General features: G+C 34.7%; 1 protein-coding gene across 4 annotated transcripts in view; it reads right to left on the minus strand.

Moving 5' to 3' along the window:
- SUGCT (succinyl-CoA:glutarate-CoA transferase) overlaps nt 1-23,618 on the minus strand; it is a gene marked incomplete at its 5' end in the record, with an annotated part of 694,779 nt that overhangs the window by 595,295 nt on the left and 75,866 nt on the right. For all 4 annotated transcript variants that reach the window (XM_079931161.1, XM_079931162.1, XM_079931163.1 and 1 more), the window contains one exon: nt 8,683-8,826. In XM_079931161.1, coding sequence (XP_079787287.1) covers nt 8,683-8,826 — 144 coding nt within the window. The remainder of the gene's footprint in view (nt 1-8,682; nt 8,827-23,618) is intronic.

Raw genomic sequence — 23,618 nt, forward strand, 5'->3', positions numbered from 1 at the left:
AATACCAGTCTCCAGTCAGCCCAAGAGGCAGAAAAGACTAACACTGTTTGCCGTTCTGTGTTGCTTCTACTATCATTCTACAAAAACAGCACCAGAACTCAACTTTTGCTCTACAAGCTTGATCTAGTACCCTGACAATAAATTCACTCCCCACAAAAAAGAACAGTCCTCTAACTGACTTCTAACTTCTAACAGGCCTACTAGTCATAGAATATTGGATTATTATTTAAATTAAATGTCACATCTCATGTTTGTTCTCCAGATAAGTATTAATAAATGGCCAGATTTACTGCTAATGCCAACTTCTAAAGAATGTCTTTCACTGGGCTTTTTGTCAGTGCCTAGAACATGCCAAGTTTTGTCCTGCTTCAGGCTTTTGCATTAACTGTTCTCTCCATCTGGAACATCTTGCCCTGGCTAACAGAAGTATCCCTGCTATCTTTATGAAACTGTTGCATATCCTTATGCAAATTTATCACTATTACTTGTTTATTGTCTGTATATACAACTACAATGTAAATTCCATGGGGCAGGAAACTTGCTGGCTTGTTTATCATTTATTGTATAATCTGGCATAAGAAACAAGTGTGGATGGATGGAAAGATGGATAATGGATGGATGGATGGATTCCGTGAGTGCAGATTCAACTTAATTTCTTAGTCCCTAGAGTGAGTATCAATGGGTTTAAAAAATAGAGACCAACATCATAACTTTAAAGTGAAAATATATTTAGTATATGGCATTTACCATAATGGAAAAGTAAACTAAGCATATAAAAATGGCTGAAACCAAAGCAGTTTCCTTTTAGCCCTCAATTAACTAGAAAATGAAATCAACCAGAATATCAAAATTTCTAAGCACTTCAGCTAATCAAGATCTTATTTTACACTGGTGGTATATAATGACTCTAGGCTACGAAAAAATTAAAAATTATTCGGCATTATTCCTCATACACATTCTGTGAAGAACCAAAGTGATTTCCCTGGAAATTAAATCTCAGTCACCATGCTTGCTGCCAATGGTTTACTTATCCTTTAGCTGCAATGATGACATAATAGTTGGGGCCAAATAGATTCCACTGGGAATCAGTTGGTCCATAACTTAGGACAGGTAAAGAGTCACCATTAATTAGCAAATATAGAAGGATGTAATTACTACATTTTATTCTACATAAAATTTTCCGACCCTAGAAAGTACCAAGATGGAGGTGGAAGTGATTAACTTAGCAACAAAAATAAATTGTTCTACTCTAGTAATAGAGAACAGAGGTGATTCTAAGACTGTTAAACCCACCTTTAGGAACAGTCAATTAAGTTCACTATTCTACAAGATCCTTCAAAGACAAAATCTAAATTCGGGGAATATCCATCAACACCAATGGCTCTTTCTCCTCCTACTTCTTTTATATCTTTATCTTAATTATGTTTCTATTTTTCAGAACATTTTGAAAGCACCAAATTGTTTTAAAGTATCTAATGAGAATTAAATTAGATCACAATGAAATTTGTCTTCTGGTTTTATTCTATTCTCCTTTGAGATATTCTCCCACTAGTAATTATCAATTATTACAAGTTAAAACCCCTGGTTTCCCTCATTATGGCTCATGTCATATAAAAATATGACATGTCCACGAATATAACTAAAGATTTCAGTTATATAAAACCAGAGCATCCTCTCAATACTTATATTTTGCTGAATCTTCTTTAAAAAAAAAATAGTGAACCGTGTTTTGTAATGCAGTCAACTTGTATTCAATCCAACCAATAGTATAAAATAATAACAGAAAATAATAGATTTTCTAAAATCTTTGCAGTTTTCTTTGGAAGTCATCTGATTTTTCATTTTTTGTGTGTGTCTTTATCTACCTACTTACTCATCTTAATATTATTTAAATTTTAATATTCATATATCCCCTGAAATTAAATTGATAGAGCAGTGGGAAGCCTTAGAGAATTAAAGAACTGAAGTTAGACGAGGATTAAAAATTGGCCACAAGTAACTAAAGACTGTCAGGCTGGCATGAACCTTCAAGACAGGAGTGCATTAGGAAATTCAAATGCAAATTTGTAGTTCCCAGATTTCTTCAACTTTCTGATATTATCCTTTTTTTTTTTTTTTTTCCCCTCTCCCTACTCCAGTCTCTCAACTTCTTTGGTCACAGACTGCTGCTTCTCCATCTTTCCACCCTCTATTTACCCTTCAGGATAATCTTAACTTTCAGCCGCCACTTCCTTCCTGTATACAGGATTGTCTTTCCTCACAGATTGGGACATTTGAGACTGTTCTCAAGGTAATTCTTCCGGAGCTGACTTATTAATTAGGTAGAGTGCCTAAGGCCCACAATACTTTAGGAGTACACAGAAATGTTTTAATTTTAATTTATTTTAAAATCTGAAGAAAAAAATGAATATGTAATACCAGTAAACACACAATAATTAGTTATATTCATCTTTATATGAATGCAGTTATAAATATAATTCTTAACATTTTTATGGAGGAAAGGACCCATAAAGGCAAAATTTTCTAGGGCTCACAGAAATCTTAATAGTCCTTGAATTCTTCTGAGTCAGCCCAGCCTTACATCCCTCCCCAGTCAAAACTGGTGCATTCTAGCCTCATGGGTAAGACCCAGACCAGAGGTGACTATAAAGTATTTCAAAATCTGATTTATGGTGATGTTTGCAAAATTCACTAAATTCACTAAAAACTGCTAAACGGTCACCCCTGAAATAGGATGAATTTTATGATATGTAAAATATAACTCAATAAATTTTTAAAGGTATAGATTAAATAGGAAAAGCAAAAACACAGGTGTATCTAAAAAACACAAAAGTATCAGATTATTATACTTGTTTGAATTCAAAAGTTTATCCATAAAAATGTGCTATAATAATGAGTTAAAATCTCATCTACCCTAAATATGAACAATCTACAAACAAGGAAAAAAAGGTGAAATAAAAAATTCCAAAACATTCTATATGTGAAAATAATTATAGAAGTTTGGTGCTAAAAAAAACCTAACTCATTGTAGTAGTAATTAGGGGAGCCTGGTTGCAATTAAGTACAGGAAGGATATTAAAACTTTCAAAAGATATTTCTGTAAGCCACAACAGAAGAATAAGAGCAACAGAATAATTGGAACCACATCCAAACCCACTTCCTTGTTATTTACCAATATCATGTAAAGAATACTGTTTAGATGCTGACATTAGACAATCTTCAGTTGACAACTTTAAATCATATTAAGACTAAGAAAAAAAAAATCAAAGAATTTTATGACAAGGGTTAAAAGTTTATAGCCTTGAAACTACAAAAAATTTGGTGCCCACTACAAACCACATCCCGACAATTGTCATGTCTCTATGATGAAATGGTTTTGTTGTGGTTGAGGCAATCATTTCTGAGTTAATTATTAGCTACTATTCAAATCAAGTGCAATTTGTCTATTGTACATTAGATCACTTCTAAGAGACGGGGTACAAAATTTCATTTTTAGCAACTGATACTGAATGTTATAATCATTCATTTGTCATCCTATGCAATGCAATCAAAATGAGTAGAAAACTATGTTTTTTACCACTGCATGAAATGGCAGTCATTTTCCAGGCAGCTGAAATTAAGTTCAAATGTTATCTGCTTAATGCAAGTGAACATTTATATAAAAAAAAGAAAATGAATACATTTTTTAAAAGGTGAAGTTTCCTATTACGTTACTTTGAAAAGTATCTAGAAATAGCACTTCCTATTTACATAAAGCAGATTTTAATCATTTTGTGGTTTGGTTTTTAGATCTAAAATCTACAAATGTTATCTTAAATTGACAAACTAAGTGAAGTTAGTCAAGATTTCTCTAATATGAAAAGATATAATAATTATGATAAAATCATGTCAATAACCATTTTTTAATCTCAGCATATTTCTAACATTGTGAAATATTTTTTCAATAACCTAATAAAATTAATGCTACTCATTAGTAGTATACTTTCTAATAGACAAAGAATTTGCCATATCCTTTGTTGCACTAGAACTTCAAAACAACCCAGTATGTTAGTATAGTGAACATCTGTTGATTGGCTCCCTATCATCCTTTTCCCCTTCCTCTGGCCAAAAAATAACTCCACCATTCTTCAAGGAAATCATCTCTCCCCAGTCAAAGCCATGTGGTTTGGGTGGAGTTAACCCTGTCCCTTGTATCGGGAATGGCTTAAGCCAATCAATATAGTTTATCTTTCAGGACTCATTAATTGGTTCAGGAATATTTCACTTAACCCAGTCATTTAACAGTCACAGTCTTGTGTTCTGGGACTTCTAGGAAAGGGCACTTCCTTTCTCTTCCATGGGAACTACTGAAAAATTCAGAAACTTTCCTGGGTGGTACAGTGGAAGGATGTAAGATCTGGAACAAGAATTGCTAAAACTTTAGCTCTTCACAATGAAGAATGGAGAAAAGGGGAGAGACAAGGAGAAAGCACAGAATAGGAATGAAAACAGGAAAGGAAAGAAAGACAAGCAAAAAAAAAAAAAAAAAAAGACAGAGAAAAGAGATGCCCAAGGCTAGAGAAGCACACATGAGAAGAAAAGAGAGTCCAGAGCCAAAGAATAGGGCAGAGGCAAAGAATCAACGAAAAACGGAGCTTAGGCTGCAGTGGGTTCAGAGAACGAAAAGGCTTTTATCACCCATTGTGTTGCACTTCAGGAAGGCTTCAGCATAAATTATTACCTGTACCACTGCCCTTTGAAACTCTGTAACACTGTTCACAGCTCAGAGGTTATTTTGAATGTGGCAACGGTAGCAGTATCCAAGGAGACATAGTCTTTGGTTGAAAGACCATCACCTAACAGAATTTATAAACAGAAGCCTTGAAAAGTTAAAATCCAGATTCCTAAGCATGATATATGAGGCCCAACCACATTCTGCAACCCCGTAGGGAACCACAGGGAACTATATATCACCTCCAACTCTCCCATACAACTTGGCTGCCTCTACTAGTAAACTTTGAACAGCTATGTCACCTCCCACTCCAAGCTACCTAGCACAGAGCCTGGGATACAGTTACTGCTCAGTGGACTAGAGCTGAAACAAAAAATCCAGTCATCCCATGACTCCAAATGCTATTTTTTCTCAAAATTCTCATATTTCAACAAAAACGCTTGTCCATCAGGTTAAAGTCCATGATGGCTTTCACTCAGTGGATCTAAACATGATTAGATAATGACCCAGAAGAGCCCACTTTGTTGCACTATCTTACTGTAGCTCTCGGCATGCTTTGGGGAGGTGGGGGCAGTCTTACTATGTGTTTCCTTATTACTGAGTGCTCTTTTGCTTCCCCTGCCTCTTACTCAATTTGCCTTCTCCCCTTTAGCTTCACCACAGGAAAGCTGGAGCTTTCCTGTCCCTCAAAGTCAAAGCTTTTCCTTCATTAAGCAGGGGAAAGAGAATGATTCAGGACGTCAGAAACCAGAGGTCTTGCTGTGACTCTGCTGCTCAAGTAGGTCAACCTCTCCTAGCCTCAGTTTTCTTATAAGTAAAATGAGAATAGAAATACCTGATCTACCTACGTACCTCCAATGATAATTATGAGAGCAAAATAAAATAGTAGATGTGTAAGTGCAAAGCTCTAAAATAAGGCATAACAGATTTTTATTGTTAAAAGGTAGTTAATGACAATGGCCAAGATATAGAAACAATGAAATTGTCCATCAATGGGTGGAGAGATAGAGAAAATGTGGTATGTACATACACTGGAATATTATTCATTCATAAAAAAGAAGGAAATCTCGTCATCTGCAACAACATAGATGGATCTTGAGGGCATTATGCTAAGTGAAATAAGTCAGACAGAGAAAGACAAGTACCATGTGATCTCACTTATATATAAAATCTAAAATTTTTTGAAATTTTTATTTAAAAAGTATACCAAATTCATAGCTACAGAGAACAGATTGGTGGTTGCCAGAGGTGAGGGATAGGACATGGGCAAAATGGGTGAAGGGCGTCAAAAGGTATAAACTTGCAATAATACAATAAATGTCATGGCGATGTAATGTACAGCATGGTGACTACAGTTAATAACACTATATTGCATATTTGATAGCTGCTAAAAGAGTAGATCTTAAAAGTTATCACAAGAAAAAAAATTTTTGTAACTATATATGGTGATGGATGCTAACTAGACTCATTGAGGTGACCACTTCACAATACATACAAATACCGGATCATTATGTTTACACCTGAAACTAATATAATGTTATATGTCAATTATAAAAAGGTAGCTAATGAGCCTTAAATACACTAATAATTTTAGCTACCTTTGACTGGGTTAGCTACAGCACAATAGGCTAAATCACTGCTACCATGTTTGCCAAAAGCAAATCATTTCATCATTTGTTGTTTATCAAGGACTTATCCTAAGTCAATGATTTTCTACTTTTTTCTAATTTTCCCTAAGCAAGTTTAAGGGTTATGAGGCATACCCATTGGTAACAGTGGTTCTCTGATTGATCTCCAAAGATTGTTAGACCTGCTATTTGACAAATACTGGGCTGGGCTTTGAGGATACCGCTATAAGCAAGAACAAACATTATTCCTGCACACATGGAACTTAACAGCCTCAAGGAGCAACATGAACAACAAATATAGACACACACCCAAAGTGTGCATGAGTTTGCATTTACTGTACCCTCACTTTGAAACAGCCCTACCAGTGATTCCACCCACCTCCATGCCCACCCCCATGGAACCACACACCTCCAGACTGTGAATCACTGGGTTAGGTGCTAGAGGAGAATTCAACTCTATAATACTCTACAAGAGAATTTTTTCCAAAACTAATTAATTCATCATTGACATATTATAAGAAAAGTAGTCTGGGTAGAGATCTGAAGACCTAAGCAGAGCCCCAAATACAGGACCAGCTACATAATTTGTGAGTACTGGTGCAAAATGAAAAATGCAGGGCCTCTCATTCAAAAAATATTAAGAATTTCAAGGCAGTGACAGCAGAGCATTTAAATTAAGCCTAGTGCCTTCTGTGACTGCATAGGTCACACACCTATGAAATCTTCACGGCTCCCATATTTACTGGATGTGCAATTTTACCCAATCACTTAACCTACCTCGAGTTCCTTACAGCTATAAAATTAGGGGAGGAAGGAAAAAACTCAGCTTCTTCCCAGACCTGACATCTGCTTCTCTGTTAAGAAGAGAGATCATTCATTTGGAGAGAGTTCTTTTACCCTTTTATTATAACCATTAAAACCCCGACTGTGACTCAAAGCTAGTGTTGAAAACTCATAAAAAGTATTTCACTTTCAATCGTATTAATGTTTTTTTACGTCTATGCACTACCTTAATTTTGTCTAAAAGAAAAAAATCTCCAAAGCAGAGTTCCAAGATTTCTATTTTCCCATGTATGCCATTTAAATCTGAAATTCCCAACTGAGGTCTTTGTCTATGAAGTAATTTTTCCCACAGTAAAATGTCTCCTTGTACAAGTTAGATGTTTTCTTTTTTTCCCCTCCTTGAAAAATTACCTATTCAAAATCAACTTCCACATATGGTACAGCATCTAGGTTTGATCCAGTGAAAAGGAGGCAAACATAACTGACAGCTATCTAAACCAAGGGTTCTTAATCTGGAGCTTATGGTAAGAATTTGGAGAAGTAATTAACTTGAATGAAAAAAAAATTATATCTTTATTTTCATCAACCTCTAACTAAAATTTAGCATTTTTTTCAATTATGAAGGTAGACAACAAACCACAGTAGTATTAGCAGTACCTAAGTATGACCTGATCACCAGTAAATATTCTACATATTTTCTTATAGTTGCAGATACCTCAAAATATCATTCATGCTTAACACTACCTCAAAATTGCAACAGTTACTGAATCCACTAACAGATATCCTGTTTTAATGTATTAATAAAACATCATATGTACTATTATAACACAAAATTGGTTTTTACATTGAAATAACTACATCTCAATATAGTTACCTCCCTCTGTAATCCTAAGTATCTTATTCTATGCATTTAAAAACATAATTCTGAGGAAAGGTTCACAGACTTCACCAGATTACCCAAAGGGTCCATAGCACAAAAAAGATGAATAAACTCTGGTAAAAAGAAATTACAGAGCTCGCATGACATGAAATAGAAACAACTGTACTCCTGTCTCAAAAACAGTAATAGACCTATTCTAATAAAAACAGTCTTTAGGGCTTCCCTGGTGGCGCAGTGGTTGGGAGTCCGCCTGCCAATGCAGGGGACACAGGTTCGTGCCCCGGTCTGGGAAGATCCCACATGCCGCGGAGCGGCTGGGCCCATGAGCCATGGCCGCTGAGCCCGCGCGTCCGGAGACTGTGCTCCACAACGGGAGAGGCCACAGCAGTGAGAGGCCCGCATATCACCAAAAAAAAAAAAAAAAACAGTCTTTAAAATTCTGGTTCAACAGCAATGTCTACATTATAACAAAATCTTCGTGGTCCATTTATTTTAATAAGACAATATCAAGGACACCAAAACAGAACAGCTTTTGCTGTTGTTTTGGTTTTTTTGGGGGGTGGGGGAAATTCTGTTGTTTTTTTTGTTTTTGCACATGTGACCACAGGATTTGATATGAAAAAGTGTAACACAGATACATGTTTTTATGCCACTATCTAAAATGCTATTTGGATTGGTACCTGGGATGACAGTAGGTTACAATCAATGAACAGTCCTTTTCCGGTTTTATATCTTTGTATCAATCCAGCCATAATGGCTCCATAAGCATAAAGGCCAGTGGCAAGATCAGTCATGGCCACTCCTGGACGAACTGGATCTCCATCCTGATTTGAGGGTTAGGTTGAGAAAAACAGAGAAACTGAAAATTAAAAACATCATATGAGTTCACAAATATCCTAAGGTCAAATAAAAGAAAGAATTGTGTATCATGTGCACACATACATACACACACAAGAAGTACAACAAATTGCTGTTGGTGGTAAGGATATATTTACATCTGCTGTATATTTATTATTCTTCTGAATCCACCCCCTACCAACAAAACTAAACCAAACCAAATGAAATAAAAGACTTTTAAAAACATGTCTAAAGTTCCTTCTTAATATATTTTACATTATTTATACCAAAAAAAGTGAATAAGTGAATTTGAATTTAAATGAGTTAATCTGTTGGAGAGGAAAGAGTTAAAGTATTTTTTTTTCTTGTTGGGTTAGGAGGTTTTCCCAGGAAAGAAGAGGGCAGAAGACCTGGTCTAATCTCCTTATAAGCATGCTAATAACTGGCAAATACACTAATGGTATTTGCTTTAAAAAAAAAAAAAGAATTTATATATAAAAGGCTTTTAGCAGGATACTCCTGCTTTAGAATTACTACAGTAAAGAAACCTAGCATCTATAGATTTATGGGGCATAAGGCATGAGTTATGCAACTATCTGGATATAAAATGGAAATGTTACAATAGCCCATCAGTTTCGTGTAATATGAGGTGAACCATGTACTCCATTTGAGATCTTATCTACTGCTCTGGGGTTGAGAATTTTGTTATTGTGAGAAAAAAGGCACTGGGGGCCTATCTCAATGTCCAGGAGCTCCTTCTGCTTCTCCTGTGCCTTTTTATTGCTTGAATCCTTAAAATTACAAGTAAAGCTTGATACCGATTCATGTCGGTCTTATTCACAATCCAATTCTTGACCCATATGTAAAGATATTATAACAGTACCAGGCAAACAGTAAGTGCCCTATAAAAATTAGCTATCAAATTATTTGTCAACATTATTATTAATCATTGTTGTATCAGATAGTTCCTATTTTTCACTACCTTGAATTCTGCCAAGTCTTTCATTGCACATAATGCCTAAAAAAACCTATATTTCACCTAGTTGATTTATTCATTCATTCACTTCCTTATTCATTAATTCCAGCTGTTGTTCAGTCATTTTCAGAAGCTAATTTTGCCTTTTCTGAAGCCCATACATAAACTATGTTAATCATCTTACAAGACAGCTAAATTTGTTTAAAGCAAGTGAGACTGTATAGCGACTAAACTATTTTTCCCTGCTTTTCAACACAATTTCAAGGAAGATATTGCCATAAAAATTGGAAGCTTCTGGGGGCCTTCTAACTATTATTATTGGAAAAACTTGTAGTGGCGTGAATCCATAAATTTAAAATTAATACCATCATTTGGATTTAAGATTATTTAATGTATTAAAAGTGAGAGGTAAGTTCAAATTTAAGTTTATAGACATCACCTGCTTTCTTACTATAATATTAATATAATCACATTTCTTGAAAAGTTTTCTATACTTCTCAGAGCAGTAGGAACAAATCATATAATAAATTCTTTATATTACATTTTAAGTCTCCTGAAAAATGGAGACTATACCCAATATTCTAAAAATATCAATACATTATCCAGAATAATAGCATGATATGTATGAACATTAACTAAATATTGTCATCCATACATTAGAGACAACATTGTCACTGTTAAAAATGACCATTTGTGCCAAATAAGTTTAGTGAAATACTAATTTAAAGAGGCTTGCTAACACACTTTAGATTCAAAGATATAAATAGGCTGAAAATAAAAGCATGAGAAAGGATATACCATGCAAACAGCAGCCATAAGAATGCTGGAGTGGCTATACTAATAGCCGACAAATAAACTTAAAACAAAAAAAGCTCTAGAGAAAAAGAGAGATTTTATAATGGAAAAGGGTCAATGCATCAGGAAGATATAACAATTAAAATCATACATGCACCCAAAAATTGAACCACCAAAATACAAAAAGCAAAAGTGACAGATTTGAAGGGAGAAATAAACCCTTCATGAATAACAGTAGGGATGTCAATACTGAAATATGAATAGTGAGCAGCACAACTAGATAGAGGATCAAAAAAGAAATAAAAAATTTAAACAACACCATAAACCAAGTATACCTAATAGATATAAAATGCACATTCTCAAGTGCACATGGAACATTCTCTAGGACAGACCATATCCTAGGCCAGAAAACAAGCTAAAATAAATTTTAAATGAGTGAGTTCATACAAAATATATTCTCAGATCACAATGAAATGAAATTAGAATCAATAACGGGCATATCTGAGAAACTCAAAAATATGTGGACAGTAAACAACGTTACTCCCAAAACACCAATGAGTAACAGAGGAAATTATATAAGAAATTAGAAAATACTTCAAGATGAATGAAAATAAGGGCACAACATACCAATATTTATGGATGCAGCTAAAGCAGTATTTGAGAGAAATTTACAACTGTAAATACCTATATTAAAAAAGAACAAAGATCTCAAATCAATTACCTAGGCTTCCACCTTAAGACATTGAAAACAAGAAGAGTAAACTAAACCCAAAGCAAGCAAAAGGAAGGAAATACATATTGGAGCAAAAAATAATGAAATACAGAATAGAATTCCAATAGAGAAAATCAACAAAACAAAAAGTTGGCTCTTTGAAAAGATCAGTAAAACTGACCAACTTTTAACTGAACTGTCCAGGAAAATGAAAAGAGAAGCATTCAAATTACTAACATCAGGAGTGAAAGAAGGAACATCACTAACAACCTTGCAGAAATAAAAAGTATTACATGGGAATACAATGAAAAATTGTATACCAACAACTTTGATAATCTAGATGAAATGGACAAATTCCTAAAAAGACATAAACTACTGAAACTGACTAAAGAATAAATAGAAAAACTGAACAGACATATAACAACGAGAGAAATTGAATTAGTAATTGAACTTCCAACAACAACAACAAAAAGCTTTTTTTAGCTTTGCTAGGGAATTCCACCTCTTTACAAATATTTCTGAAACCTGGAAGAGAGGAAACACTTCTCTACTCATTCTATAAGAAAAGTAAAAACTGAGGTCAAGCCACACAGAAACATCAAAGGAAAATAAAGCTATAGACCAACATCTCTGATGAATGTGAACACACACCAAAAAATCCCAACAAAATGCTAACAAACTGAATCCAGCAACATATAAAAATGATTATACACCATGACAAATCAGGATTTTTCTCAGGAATGGAAGGTTGGTTTAACACTTGAATATCAATCAACATAAGCATATGATAAAACTCAACACCCTTCATGATAAAATACTCAACACCAACACACTAGGAATAGAAGTGAAATTCTTCAATCTCATAAAAGGCAAATGTGGGGGAAAAAAAAAAAAAAAACAGCTAACCTCATAGTTAAAGGTGAAAAACTGAATGCTTGGCCCCATTAGAAACAAGACAAGGATGTCTGCTCTCATCACTCCAATTAAACATTATACTGGAGGTTTTAACCAGTATAATTAGGAAAGAAAAAGAAATAAAAGGCTGGAAAGAAAGAAATAAAACTACCTTTATTTGCAGGTGACATAATTTTGTATACAGGAAATCCACCAAAAAATCTGTTAGAACTAATAAATGAGTTCAGCAAGTTTGCAAGATACAAGGCATTATACAAAAATCAATCTTATTTCTACACAATAACAATAAATAAACCAAAAATGAAATTAAGAAGCAATTTCGTTTACAACAGCATCAAGAAGAATAAAGTACTTAGGAATAAATTTAACAAAAGAAGTATAAACTTAAACTCTGAAAACTACAAAATATTGTTGAAAGAAATTACAGAAGATCTAAATAAATGGAAAGACATCCCATTGTCATGACTTAAAATTGTTAATACTGCAATACTCCCAAACTGATCTACAGATTCAGTACAGTTTCACTTACTGAAATCCTAGGTGCCTTTTTTGCAGAAATAAAATCTGATCCTAAAATTCATATGGAAACTCCAGGGACAAAGAATAGCCAAAACAATCTAGAAAAAGAACAAAGGTGGACACATACTGCCCAATTTTAAAACTTACTACAAAGCTACTGCAAACAAGGCAGCATGGATGGCACAAGGCAGATATACAGACCACAGAAATTCTCACCTTCAATTCATTTTTGACAAGCATACCAAGATAATTCAATGGGGAAGGAATAGTTCTCAAAAATTGGTGAAAAGAATGAAGCTGGACTCCCTCCTCACACTATATACAAAATTAACTCTAAATGGACCATAGACCTAAACATAAGAGCTAAAACTATAAAACAAAAGAAAATATAGGAGTAAATCCTCATGATCTTCAATTTGGCATTGATTTCTTAGATATGACACCTAATAGCAGCAAAAGAAAAAAGATAAATGGTACATCATGAAAATAAAAATCACATGTGTTTCAAAGTAAATGATCAAGGAAATGAATAGATAAAAAGTGGGAGAAAGTTTTTGCAAATCACATATCTGATAAGGAACTTATAAACAGAATTTATAAAGAATACTTATAACTCAATAAGAAGACAAATAACCATTTTTTAAATGGGCAAAGAATTGAATAGACATTTCTCCAAAGAAGATCTACAAATGGTCATTAAGCATATGAAAAGATGTTCAGCATCATTAGCCATCAGGGAAATGCAAATGAAAACCACAATGTGCTTATAACTCAAAACAATAAAGACAACCCAATTAAAAAATAAGCAGAGGGTTTAAATACACATTTCTCCAAAGAAGAAATACCAATGGCTAATAAGTACATTGAAAGATGCTCAACATCATTAGTCACCGGGGAAATGCAAATCAAAACCACAACGATACCACATCACACCCACTAGAATGGCTATCATGAAAAAGAGAAATAATAACAAGTGTTAGCAGGGATGTGAAAAAAATCGAAACTCATATGCCACTAGTAGGATTGTAAAATGGTGTAGTCACTGTGGAAAAAGACTGGCAGTTCCTCAAAAACTTAGATATAGAGTTACCATATGACCCAGCAACTTCACTTCTAGGTATATACCCAAGAGTATGAAAACATATGTTCTCCCAAGAAACATATGCACAAATTTCCATAGCAGCATTATTCACAATATCCTAAGAGTGGAAGAAACCCAAATGTCCATCAACTGGTAAATGGATAAATAAAGTGTGGTACAGCCAGATGACGGGATATTTCAGGCAATAAAAACGAAGTACTAATACATACTACAACATGGAAGAATTCTGAAAACAGTATGCTAAGAGAAAGAAACCAGTCACAAAATGCCACATATTATGTGATATCATTTTTATGAAACATCCATAACAGGCAAAACCACAGAGAGAAAAAGTAGAACTGTGGGCTGGGGGCAAGTAGGAATAGGGAGTACTGTTAATGGGCCTGGGGTTTCTTCTGGGGATGATGAAAAAGTTCTGAAGTTGACTGCACACCTCTGTGAATATACGAAAAAACACTGAATTGTACACTTTAAATGGGTGAATTATACGGTATATGAATTATATCTCCATAAAGCTGTTTTATTTTTTAAATACCATTATAATGCTGGTAATTAAAGCAGAAAAATAGAAATAAATAAATTTTAAAAATCTTTTTAAAGGCCTGCTAAAGAACATGTATTTAGTGGGAACTCTAGAAGTTACATTTCATTCAAGGCTGCTTGGTAGCAATAATTAAAGAAGATGTACCATTTGTTTTCTAATTCAGAGATAACTATGCTCATACTTTGGAAATCCCTCATAATCATATTCCTGTCATCTAAGAATTGTCAGCATGCCAGAGGAATAAGAAAGTGAAAATAAATTACCATTTAGTAAGCAGAAAATCCCACAGAGAACCACATTGTGGCTGTGAAGTGACTAGGTATTCCCAGGTGCAATCAGGCAGAATCAGAGAAGGGGCTGCGTGTCCTCATGGAATCAAACTCCCCTTCCACATCTGGAGCTCCACAGGAGCCCTAATGCTGTGACAGTACTAACCAATGTGCCTCTTCTCCTCAAATCTGGGATAAATGGGGTGGTACTTTTTATGTCAATGGGTATAGGAATTCATCACTCACAATCTTTAGTAAAAATATATTTCAGGAAAAATGGGTAACTAACTGACCTTGTTAAGCAATATGCCCTAGAATCTCATCATAATTTGGATTTAAACTTATAAGTAGACTTTTGGAAATGAAGTAAAATTTTTATTTTATTAAATTTTAATTCTAGAAATCAATAGTAGAATTTTTTTTTCATGGTCACTTAGAAACTGCTTTAAGTGTATTCGGTTCTTTTGATAAGTTAATGTAACCTTTTTGTAAGAGCAATTTATGATGATTTTCCTATAAAACTAAAATGAGTGTGCCTCTCATCAACAAAACTACAAGAAAAAGAAGATTCTACTTAAGAGTTAAGACATAGAGTTATAGTTAGAGGACAAACTATAATATAAAAATATTAAGAGTCTTCCTGATCATTCACTTTACATATTCATTTGTGTATCTCTCCATTCTCACTGTTTCAATGTTATTTTCATATATTTTCTCATCCCCCATTCATTCATGTATTCAAAAACTCATTACAGGTAAAACCTGAACATTAGTGGAAAAACCAGGGAAGTCTGAAAAAAATGTGGAGTTTAGTTAATAGTATCATACCCGTGTTAATTTTTTAGTTTTGACCATTGTACTATGATTTTGTAAAGTGTTAACATTAGGATGAAGGGTATAGGAACTTTCTGTACTATGTCTACAACTTTTCTGTAAGTACAAAATTGTTTTAAAATTTTAAAGTTGATAAGTAGAACCTGAATTAGTTCTTTAAAAAATAAAGTTTGACAATTTGAAAGTGGTTTTTATTTTTAGAAAATTATGCAATCTAGAGAAGAAGGGGAAAAAAATAGGCAACCACCTATAGAGGTGTTCATTTGTTTCCTTTACATCACAATCTCCTAAATTATAAAATTAAAAATTTAAAAAGATTATTTCCCAAACACAATTTAAGACTGTTTTAACATTTCATTCATTTCTCCATATCTATTCTCACTACTTTCAGAGTTTGCCAAATGAAAAAGAAAAATGATGTGTTTTTCTAAGTTATTCATTAAAACCTTGTCTGGTTAAAAAGTACATAAGAAACTTTAAATCAGTTCTGGCACACGTTCAATAAAGAGGCATGAATTCTCCCACCAAGAATTTTTCTCCTTAGTCATATTACTCAACCTAATTACTTCATAAAACAACAAAAAATGTTAAAACTTTTTTAAAGTAGTTGGCTTCATTTTCAAAATAAGAAGTTATTGTTAAATATGTCCATGTCTCTATGCCATATTTTTATATCAAAATGAGGCATTCATTATATAAATGTGATCTAGAGAAAATTTTGTTTTTACTCTAGGGCACATGAATTTTATAATGATCTATTTTCCGAAATATGAATTCTTCTACTATTTACTAACTGCATAACCTTTGGCAAGTTCTTAGCCTTTGCTAGTTTTTTGGTCAATTGTAAAATCTTGCTAATAACAAAATCTACCTCATCAGTTGGTATGAAGATTAAATAAGAAAAGGTGTATGAAAAAACTTTTTATGAATGTAAAAGGCTGCACAAATGTGACTTTTTTAAGATACTTGGTGTAGTTCTCTAGAAGACCCATCAGAAAGATTTGACAGGGGCTCAGGGGAAAAGGCCAAGATGCGAACCTCAATCAAGGACAGAGGAAAGAGGGAACAGATGTATTCATGAGATACTTAGAAATTTGAATTCATAGACTTGGATTATTGATTGGGTGAGAGAGGGGTTAAATTAAATGAATTGTGGGGAAATCAATAGGAAATTAAGCTTCTTCATATGATGGTAATATTTTGATTATGAAAGCCACCATAAGTATGACTTGCAGCCCTAGTTAGGAAAAGTATCTTTAGTAGAAATAGAAAGAGCAGCACAGAGAACAAAAAGTGGTATATTCAGATCAAACGAGGGTTTTAGCGACTAGGAAGAACACAGTCACCACAGTCACTGCCTTCACACTTTATGAGCACAGACTCTGGAACTACACAGTATCTGAACCTTCTGTTCCAAGCACAAAATCTACTCGAGCCATTCACTGATGCTAAAGAATATGCTCTTAGCACAGTCACATACCAATTTTCACAGAGTAACATTTCCCCTACATGAAGGAAGTTCTGTTGAATGGCTGAAACACGGAACTCAAAGCTGTAAATTCTACTAGTAGGTGCCTTCACTTTTTCACCTATAAATAGGCATAACAAAATCTATCACCTATGTGCCTCAGTGACACTATGGAGTCCTCCAACCTAAATCACATATTTTTAGAACTTGAAAGGATCCTATAGTTAAGTCCCCGTATCAATGGAGGCAGAGAAGCAGGAAAGTATACAGTTGTTAAGAGATCAGTCTCTGCTGCTTACCGGCAAACAGATCCCTGGTAAGACAGAGAAAAGAGAGCATTGTAATGCACTTCATTTAGGCTAACAGTGTTGCACAATACCAACAAGAGAAAGTCTTTAGAATGTTCACCTAGAGCCTGGAAGAGGAAGATCATTTTTCTTAATCATATCCTGAAAGGCTCAAAGTTCCACCCCATCTCCCACCCACACACCTCCTTCTCAGCCTCGACAGAGCACAAGTCAGAAGCCACAAACACAAGAAATTGGGATGCCAGAAGGACGGAAGTAAAGAAAGATTTAAGAAGATGAGGGAGAGAAGAGTTCATCCTCCTGATGCACCTGCCACACCAGATAGGCGATTCAAGAGAAAACGTAACAAACTGACTTGTGCCATTCTCTGGATCCCACGTGGATGCTTGCTGACCTAATACTAAGAATTTCTTTCTAATAATAAATTAAAACTTTCTACCCTTCCAAACATTAAAGGTACAACTTAGAGGAATCGGACTTATAGAAGGCAAAATTCTATACTGCACTTTAAAATCAGTACCTAACTTTTTGCACAACCCTTAGGAGCAAAGCAATCCTTGTTATAGATGAGGAACAGCAAGGTTACCTAAATACCATAAGATGTTACAAGCGTTTAGCAGCTAAGTCGGAAGGAGACTCCAAGTGAACCTGAGTCCACTGCCTCTACCACATTACTGGATTCAATTACCTTCCTTAAGGTTTCATGACCAGGTCTGGATACTTAACTATTTTGTATTTAGTAAACCAGTAAGAAGCTAGCTTCAGGTCTCCTGCATGTTCATAACGTCATGTACAACTTCATGCTCTTCAAAGTGCTTTAACATATGCTGTTACATTTAACTCTCAATAAGAATTCTGTAAGTACCAATAGTATCTCCATCTTACAGATTATGAAAGAAACATTTAGATGATAAATTAACTTGTCAAAGTCACAGAGAGCAAATGGTACAACTAGAACTGGAACTCAGAAATTCTGACCCCAAAGCTTCTGATCTTTTCACTACCACCTTGCCTCCATGTATTATTCTAATTCCAATATTCATCATCTCTCCTTTACAGACCATCACTAGAAAGCAAAAATTTTAAATGAGTGAGTTGATTTGTCATTTCTACAACTACAATTAAGAAATAATCAGTTCTGATGTGGGCTGGTTTGTTCTACAAAATTTAAGTGAATGGCAAGCAACTGAATGCATCTACAGAAAAACATGCTTTTACCACTCTGAAAAATGTAAACCAAAACCTTTTTCAGAAAATAACTGGAAGAATCCATTCACTGGGAGCCTGCTAAATTAAAAAGATAGACAAAACTGGGAATTCCCTGGCGGTCCAGTGGTTAAGACTTCCAATGCATGGAACACAGGTTCGATCCCTGATCAGGGAAATAAGATCGTTCATGCTGCGCAGCACAGCCAAAAACAACAACAGCAACAGCAACATCATAAATAAATAAATAAATATAAAACTTTATTTAAAAATTTAAAAAATTTTTAAAGTAGACAAAACTACAAATTTTCAAAGATCCCTTAACACGCCAAACATACTATTTTCTTGTCCAGAGATTAAATACCATCTAAATTATTCTGAGTTAGCTCCCACAGTGAGATGCCCAAAATATCATCTAGCCTGGCTGTCCTCTTGAGTTTAAATAGGGTTAGACTGAGAGAAAATGGAATGGATGGTTGGGGAATTGTGATATTTTAAGGGATGGCCTAAGAAACTATTTGAAAAGTTATTTTGCTTCTTTCCATGTTGTTCTTCAAGAAAAAGTTTCCTAGTTATACTTTCTGTGCTACAGCTTTCAGTGCTAATGGATCAGAGAAAAGCAAAAACAAATCTAAACATCAATGTCTCTAATTTCTGAGACAAAACAACTTTCACACCCACTAAGATCGGCATATAGTCAATCCTATATTTAACAGGCCTCCTCTGAACTCAGTCTTACATATTCCAGAAGTAGCTCCAGACCTTTATAAGAGTTGTCTATTTCTGGTATGATTTAGGTAAGCCATACCTAGAAGCAACAAAACAGATGAACTCTTGAGGATGTTCCCTGTCCTATAATTTTACCTATTTCATTTAATTTTCATTTCTCACCAATAAATGATGTCTCAAAGAACTACACTATGGATTTTGAATGCAATTACTTTTGAATGAAAAATCTTTCTACACCAGTGTTAAAAGTTATCCAATACAGTGCTTCCTGAACCCTCCAAGATAAACTGGATAGAATCACTCTGTGTAGTTGTGGTGGCCACATGCATGGAGTTGCCAGAATAAGCCACATAAATGCAGCAGATGATCTGGTTTTAAAAATTATTTTAGTCTTATTTAGTTATGACAAAAATTAGATGGAACCAGTGACCTATTAAGGCCAGTCTTGGAACACAATAATAAACCATCAGCACATAGGAGAACATTTAACCTTCTGCTGTCTACGGCAGTACATTTGTTTCATCCAAATGGATTATCAAGTCATTAAGATACAAGTTTTAAAAGGTGGAAAACATCCTTTTTTACTCGCTCAGAATTGCTATCTAATGTATCAAGAGATAGCTTCTCTGTTCCTTTCATTCTGGTTGTCTCTTTGATAATTAGGTTCAGACACTAAGAGTAGAAAATGTTTATATTGAGATCATAAGGCTTAGTCCATAACCAATTTTTGCCACAGGCAAAGCCAAGAAAAGATCATTTAAAGCTACAAAAAGTCTATTGTTACTAGCAGATTTCTCCACCAAGTGGAAAGACTGTGCCTAAATCCCACCTGCTCTTTACGTAGCATTGCAGCATGTTGAGAGACTGTGACAGATTGTATTTTCCAAAGATGGTTTCAATATCCCCTTCCACATGCCCTTTTAGTACCTTAACATTCCCTGCCCCATCAACAGGTGGAGTCTAATTCCTTTCTCCTTCATTCTGGGTGGGTTTGTGACATGCTTGTAACCAATAAAATTTTGCAGAAGGATTACAGCATGACCTCCACAACCATGTCATAGAACATATGTATTGGTGACTTTGCCTTGTTTACTGGAACACTTGTGTTAGTGGAGCCCTGAGCCCCCATACAGACAGTCTGACTGCTCTAAGGCCACATACTGTAAGGAAGCTCAAACTAGCCCATGCAGAGAGATGATGTGAAAAAGTCTTGAGATTAGATGGGGAGATGCCTGGCAGCCCCAAGCTGCTCCAGTCCCCACTGTTCCTGCTTTGACTGCAATTGCTTGAGAAACCCCAAGCCAAAACCACTCAACTGAGCCCTTCCCAAACTCCTGACCCATGGAAACTATGAGAGTTCATAAAATGATTGCTCTTGTTTTACGTCACTAAGTTTCAAGGTGATTTTTTACACAATAATTATTAGCAGAAGAGATCAAGGCTTACAAATGACCAAGAAGAAAACTAGCCTACAATGCAGAAGGAATACCTGGGAAACAAAAGAATATAAACTACAGTTCTTGTCCCAGTTTTAGGTGTTCCAAGATCCCTCTGAAACTACATGCAAAAATTCTGTATGTTAATTTCCTAGAAGACATTTGATAGCTTTCATCAAATTCTCAAAGAAGTCTATGACTCTTTTAAGATATATTAAAAATTGATTCATAATTTTGGAGAAGACTGCAACTAGTTTCGATGACTGAAGCAAACAATGAATGTGAAGGTATGATAAGAAATGAGGCTGATAAGACAGTCTCGTCAATAAGTGGTGCTGGGAAAACTGAACAGCTACATGTAAAAGAATGAAATTAGAACACTCCCTAACACCATACACAAAAATAAACTGAAAATGAATTAGAGACCTAAATGTAAGGCTGGACACTATAAAACTCTTAGAGAAAAACACAAAAGAACACTCTTTGATATAAATCACAGCAAGATCTTTTTTGATCCACCTCCTAGAGTAATGGAAATAAAAACAAAAATAAACAAATGGGCCCTAATGAAACTTAAAAGCTTTTGCAAAGCAAAGGAAACTACAAACAAGACAAAAAGACAACCCTCAGAATGGGAGAAAATATTTGCAAACAAATCAACGGACAAAGGATTAATCTCCAAGATATATAAACAGCTCATGCAGCGCAATATTAAAAAAACAAACAACCCAATCCAAAAATGGGCAGAAGACCTAAACAGACATTTTTCCAAAGAAGACATACAGATAGCCAAGAAGCACATGAAAAGCTGCTCAACATCACTAATTATTAGAGAAATGCAAATCAAAACTACAATGAGGTATATCACCTCACACCAGTTAGAATGGGCATCATCAGAAAATCTACAAACAACAAATACTGGAGAGGGTGTGGAGAAAAGGGAACCCTCTTGCACTGTTGGTGGGAATGTAAATTGAGACAGCCACTATGGAGAACAGTATGGAGGTTCCTTAAAAAACTAAAAATAGAATTACCATACAACCCAGCAATCCCACTACTGGGCATATACCCTGAGTAAACCATAATTCAAAAAGACACATGTACCCCAATGTTCATTGCAGCACTATTTACAATAGCCAGGTCATGGAGGCAACCTAAATGCCCATCGACAGACAAATGGATAAAGAAGATGTGGTACATATATAGAATGGAATATTACTCAACCATAAAAAGGAATGAAATGGGGTTATTTGTAGAGACATGGATGGATCTAGAAACTGTAATACAGAGTGAAGTAAAGTCAGAAGGAGAAAAACAAATATCATATATTAACGCATATATGTGGAACCTAGAAAAATGGTACAGATGAACTGGTTTGCAGGGCAGAAATAGAGACACAGATGTAGAGAACAAATGTATGGACACTAAGGGGGGAAAGTAGCAGGCAGGGATGGTGGTGGTGTGATGAATTGGGAGATTGGGATTGACATGTATACACTAATATGTAGAAAATGGATAACTAATAAGAACCTCATGTATAAAAAAATAAATAAAATAAAATTTAAAAATTAAAAAAAAAAGAAAGAAATGAGGCTGGATAGAAACCAAAGACAAATCATGAAGGCCTGATATTATATATCTAATGAGGTTAGGTTTATTTGTTTATTTGCTTCTCTAACTATGATAGGAAATAACTGAAAGGTTTCCAGAAAAATAAAGTTCCAAGGTCAGTTTTATTGAATACAAATTAAATATCACTGGCATCACTTTGTAGATTAGAGAGGAGTCATAAGAATCATAAGGTTTGAGAGTTGAGGCAGGGAACCAAGTAGAAAATTACTGCAATTATTCATGAAAAAGATCAGAGGCCAAACTAAGTCAACAGCAGTAGGAATGAGAAGACGGAACAAATGGTCACAAGAGTTAGAACACAGAACCCAGACTTAGTGAATGTTTGGACGGAAGTTTAAGTTTCTGGGTTTGGGTTAATAGTTCAATTGAGATAGGACAAAGGAAAAGAAAAATAAGTCTGCTGAACTGGTTTTTTGTTTGTTCAGTTTAAGGAGTATATCCAATCAAGAGTTGAATATACCAACCTAAAACCCAAGGGAAAAAGAACTGGGTGAAAGATATAAATTTGAGAGCCAAAACCTTATGTATGGTAGTTAGAACCACGCTAGGTTTGAGATATTATCTAGGAAGAACATATTGAACAGTGCTACCCAACAGAAATATAAGGTGAGCGAAATAAAAACTACATATGTAATTTTAAAAATTTTACTAGCCATGCTAAAAAAAAAGTAAAAGGAAACCAGTGTAATTTTAGTAATATATTTCATTTAATACAATGTATCTAAAATATTATCATTTCAAAATGTAATCAATTTTTAAAATTATTAATGAGAAATTTTACATGTTCTTTTTCATATGTCTTTGAAATCCATTGTACTTTTTACACTTACAGCACATCTCAATTCAAACTTGACGCATTTCAAATGCTTAACAGTCCCATGTGGCTAATGGCTGCCTTATTAGAGAGTATAAAAGAGTAAAAACAATAGATGAGGTCAAAGCACAGAATTCTGGGCACAATCATTACTTTAAAAGCAGGCTGAGGAAAAGGAGGCCATGAAGAAGACTGAGAAGGAGAGAACAGCTATGTGGGAGGAAAACCAGGAAAGACATATTACGGGAGACAAGGAGGAAAAGAGCATCGAGGAGGGGTAGGTGGCCAACACTGTCTACTGTCACAAAGTGAGATAAGAAAGGAAAAGTGAAGTAAGTCAGACAGAGGAAGACAAATACATGATATCGCTTATATGTGTAATCTAAAAGAAAAATGATACAAATGACCTTATTTACAGAACAGACTCACAGACTTCGAGAATGAACTTATGGTTACTGGCGGGGGAGACGTGGTGGGAGGAATAGATTGGGAGTTTGAGATTGACATGTACACACTGCTA

This window comes from Stenella coeruleoalba, assembly GCF_951394435.1.
Source record: "Stenella coeruleoalba genome assembly, chromosome: 9".
NCBI lineage: Eukaryota > Metazoa > Chordata > Mammalia > Artiodactyla > Delphinidae > Stenella > Stenella coeruleoalba.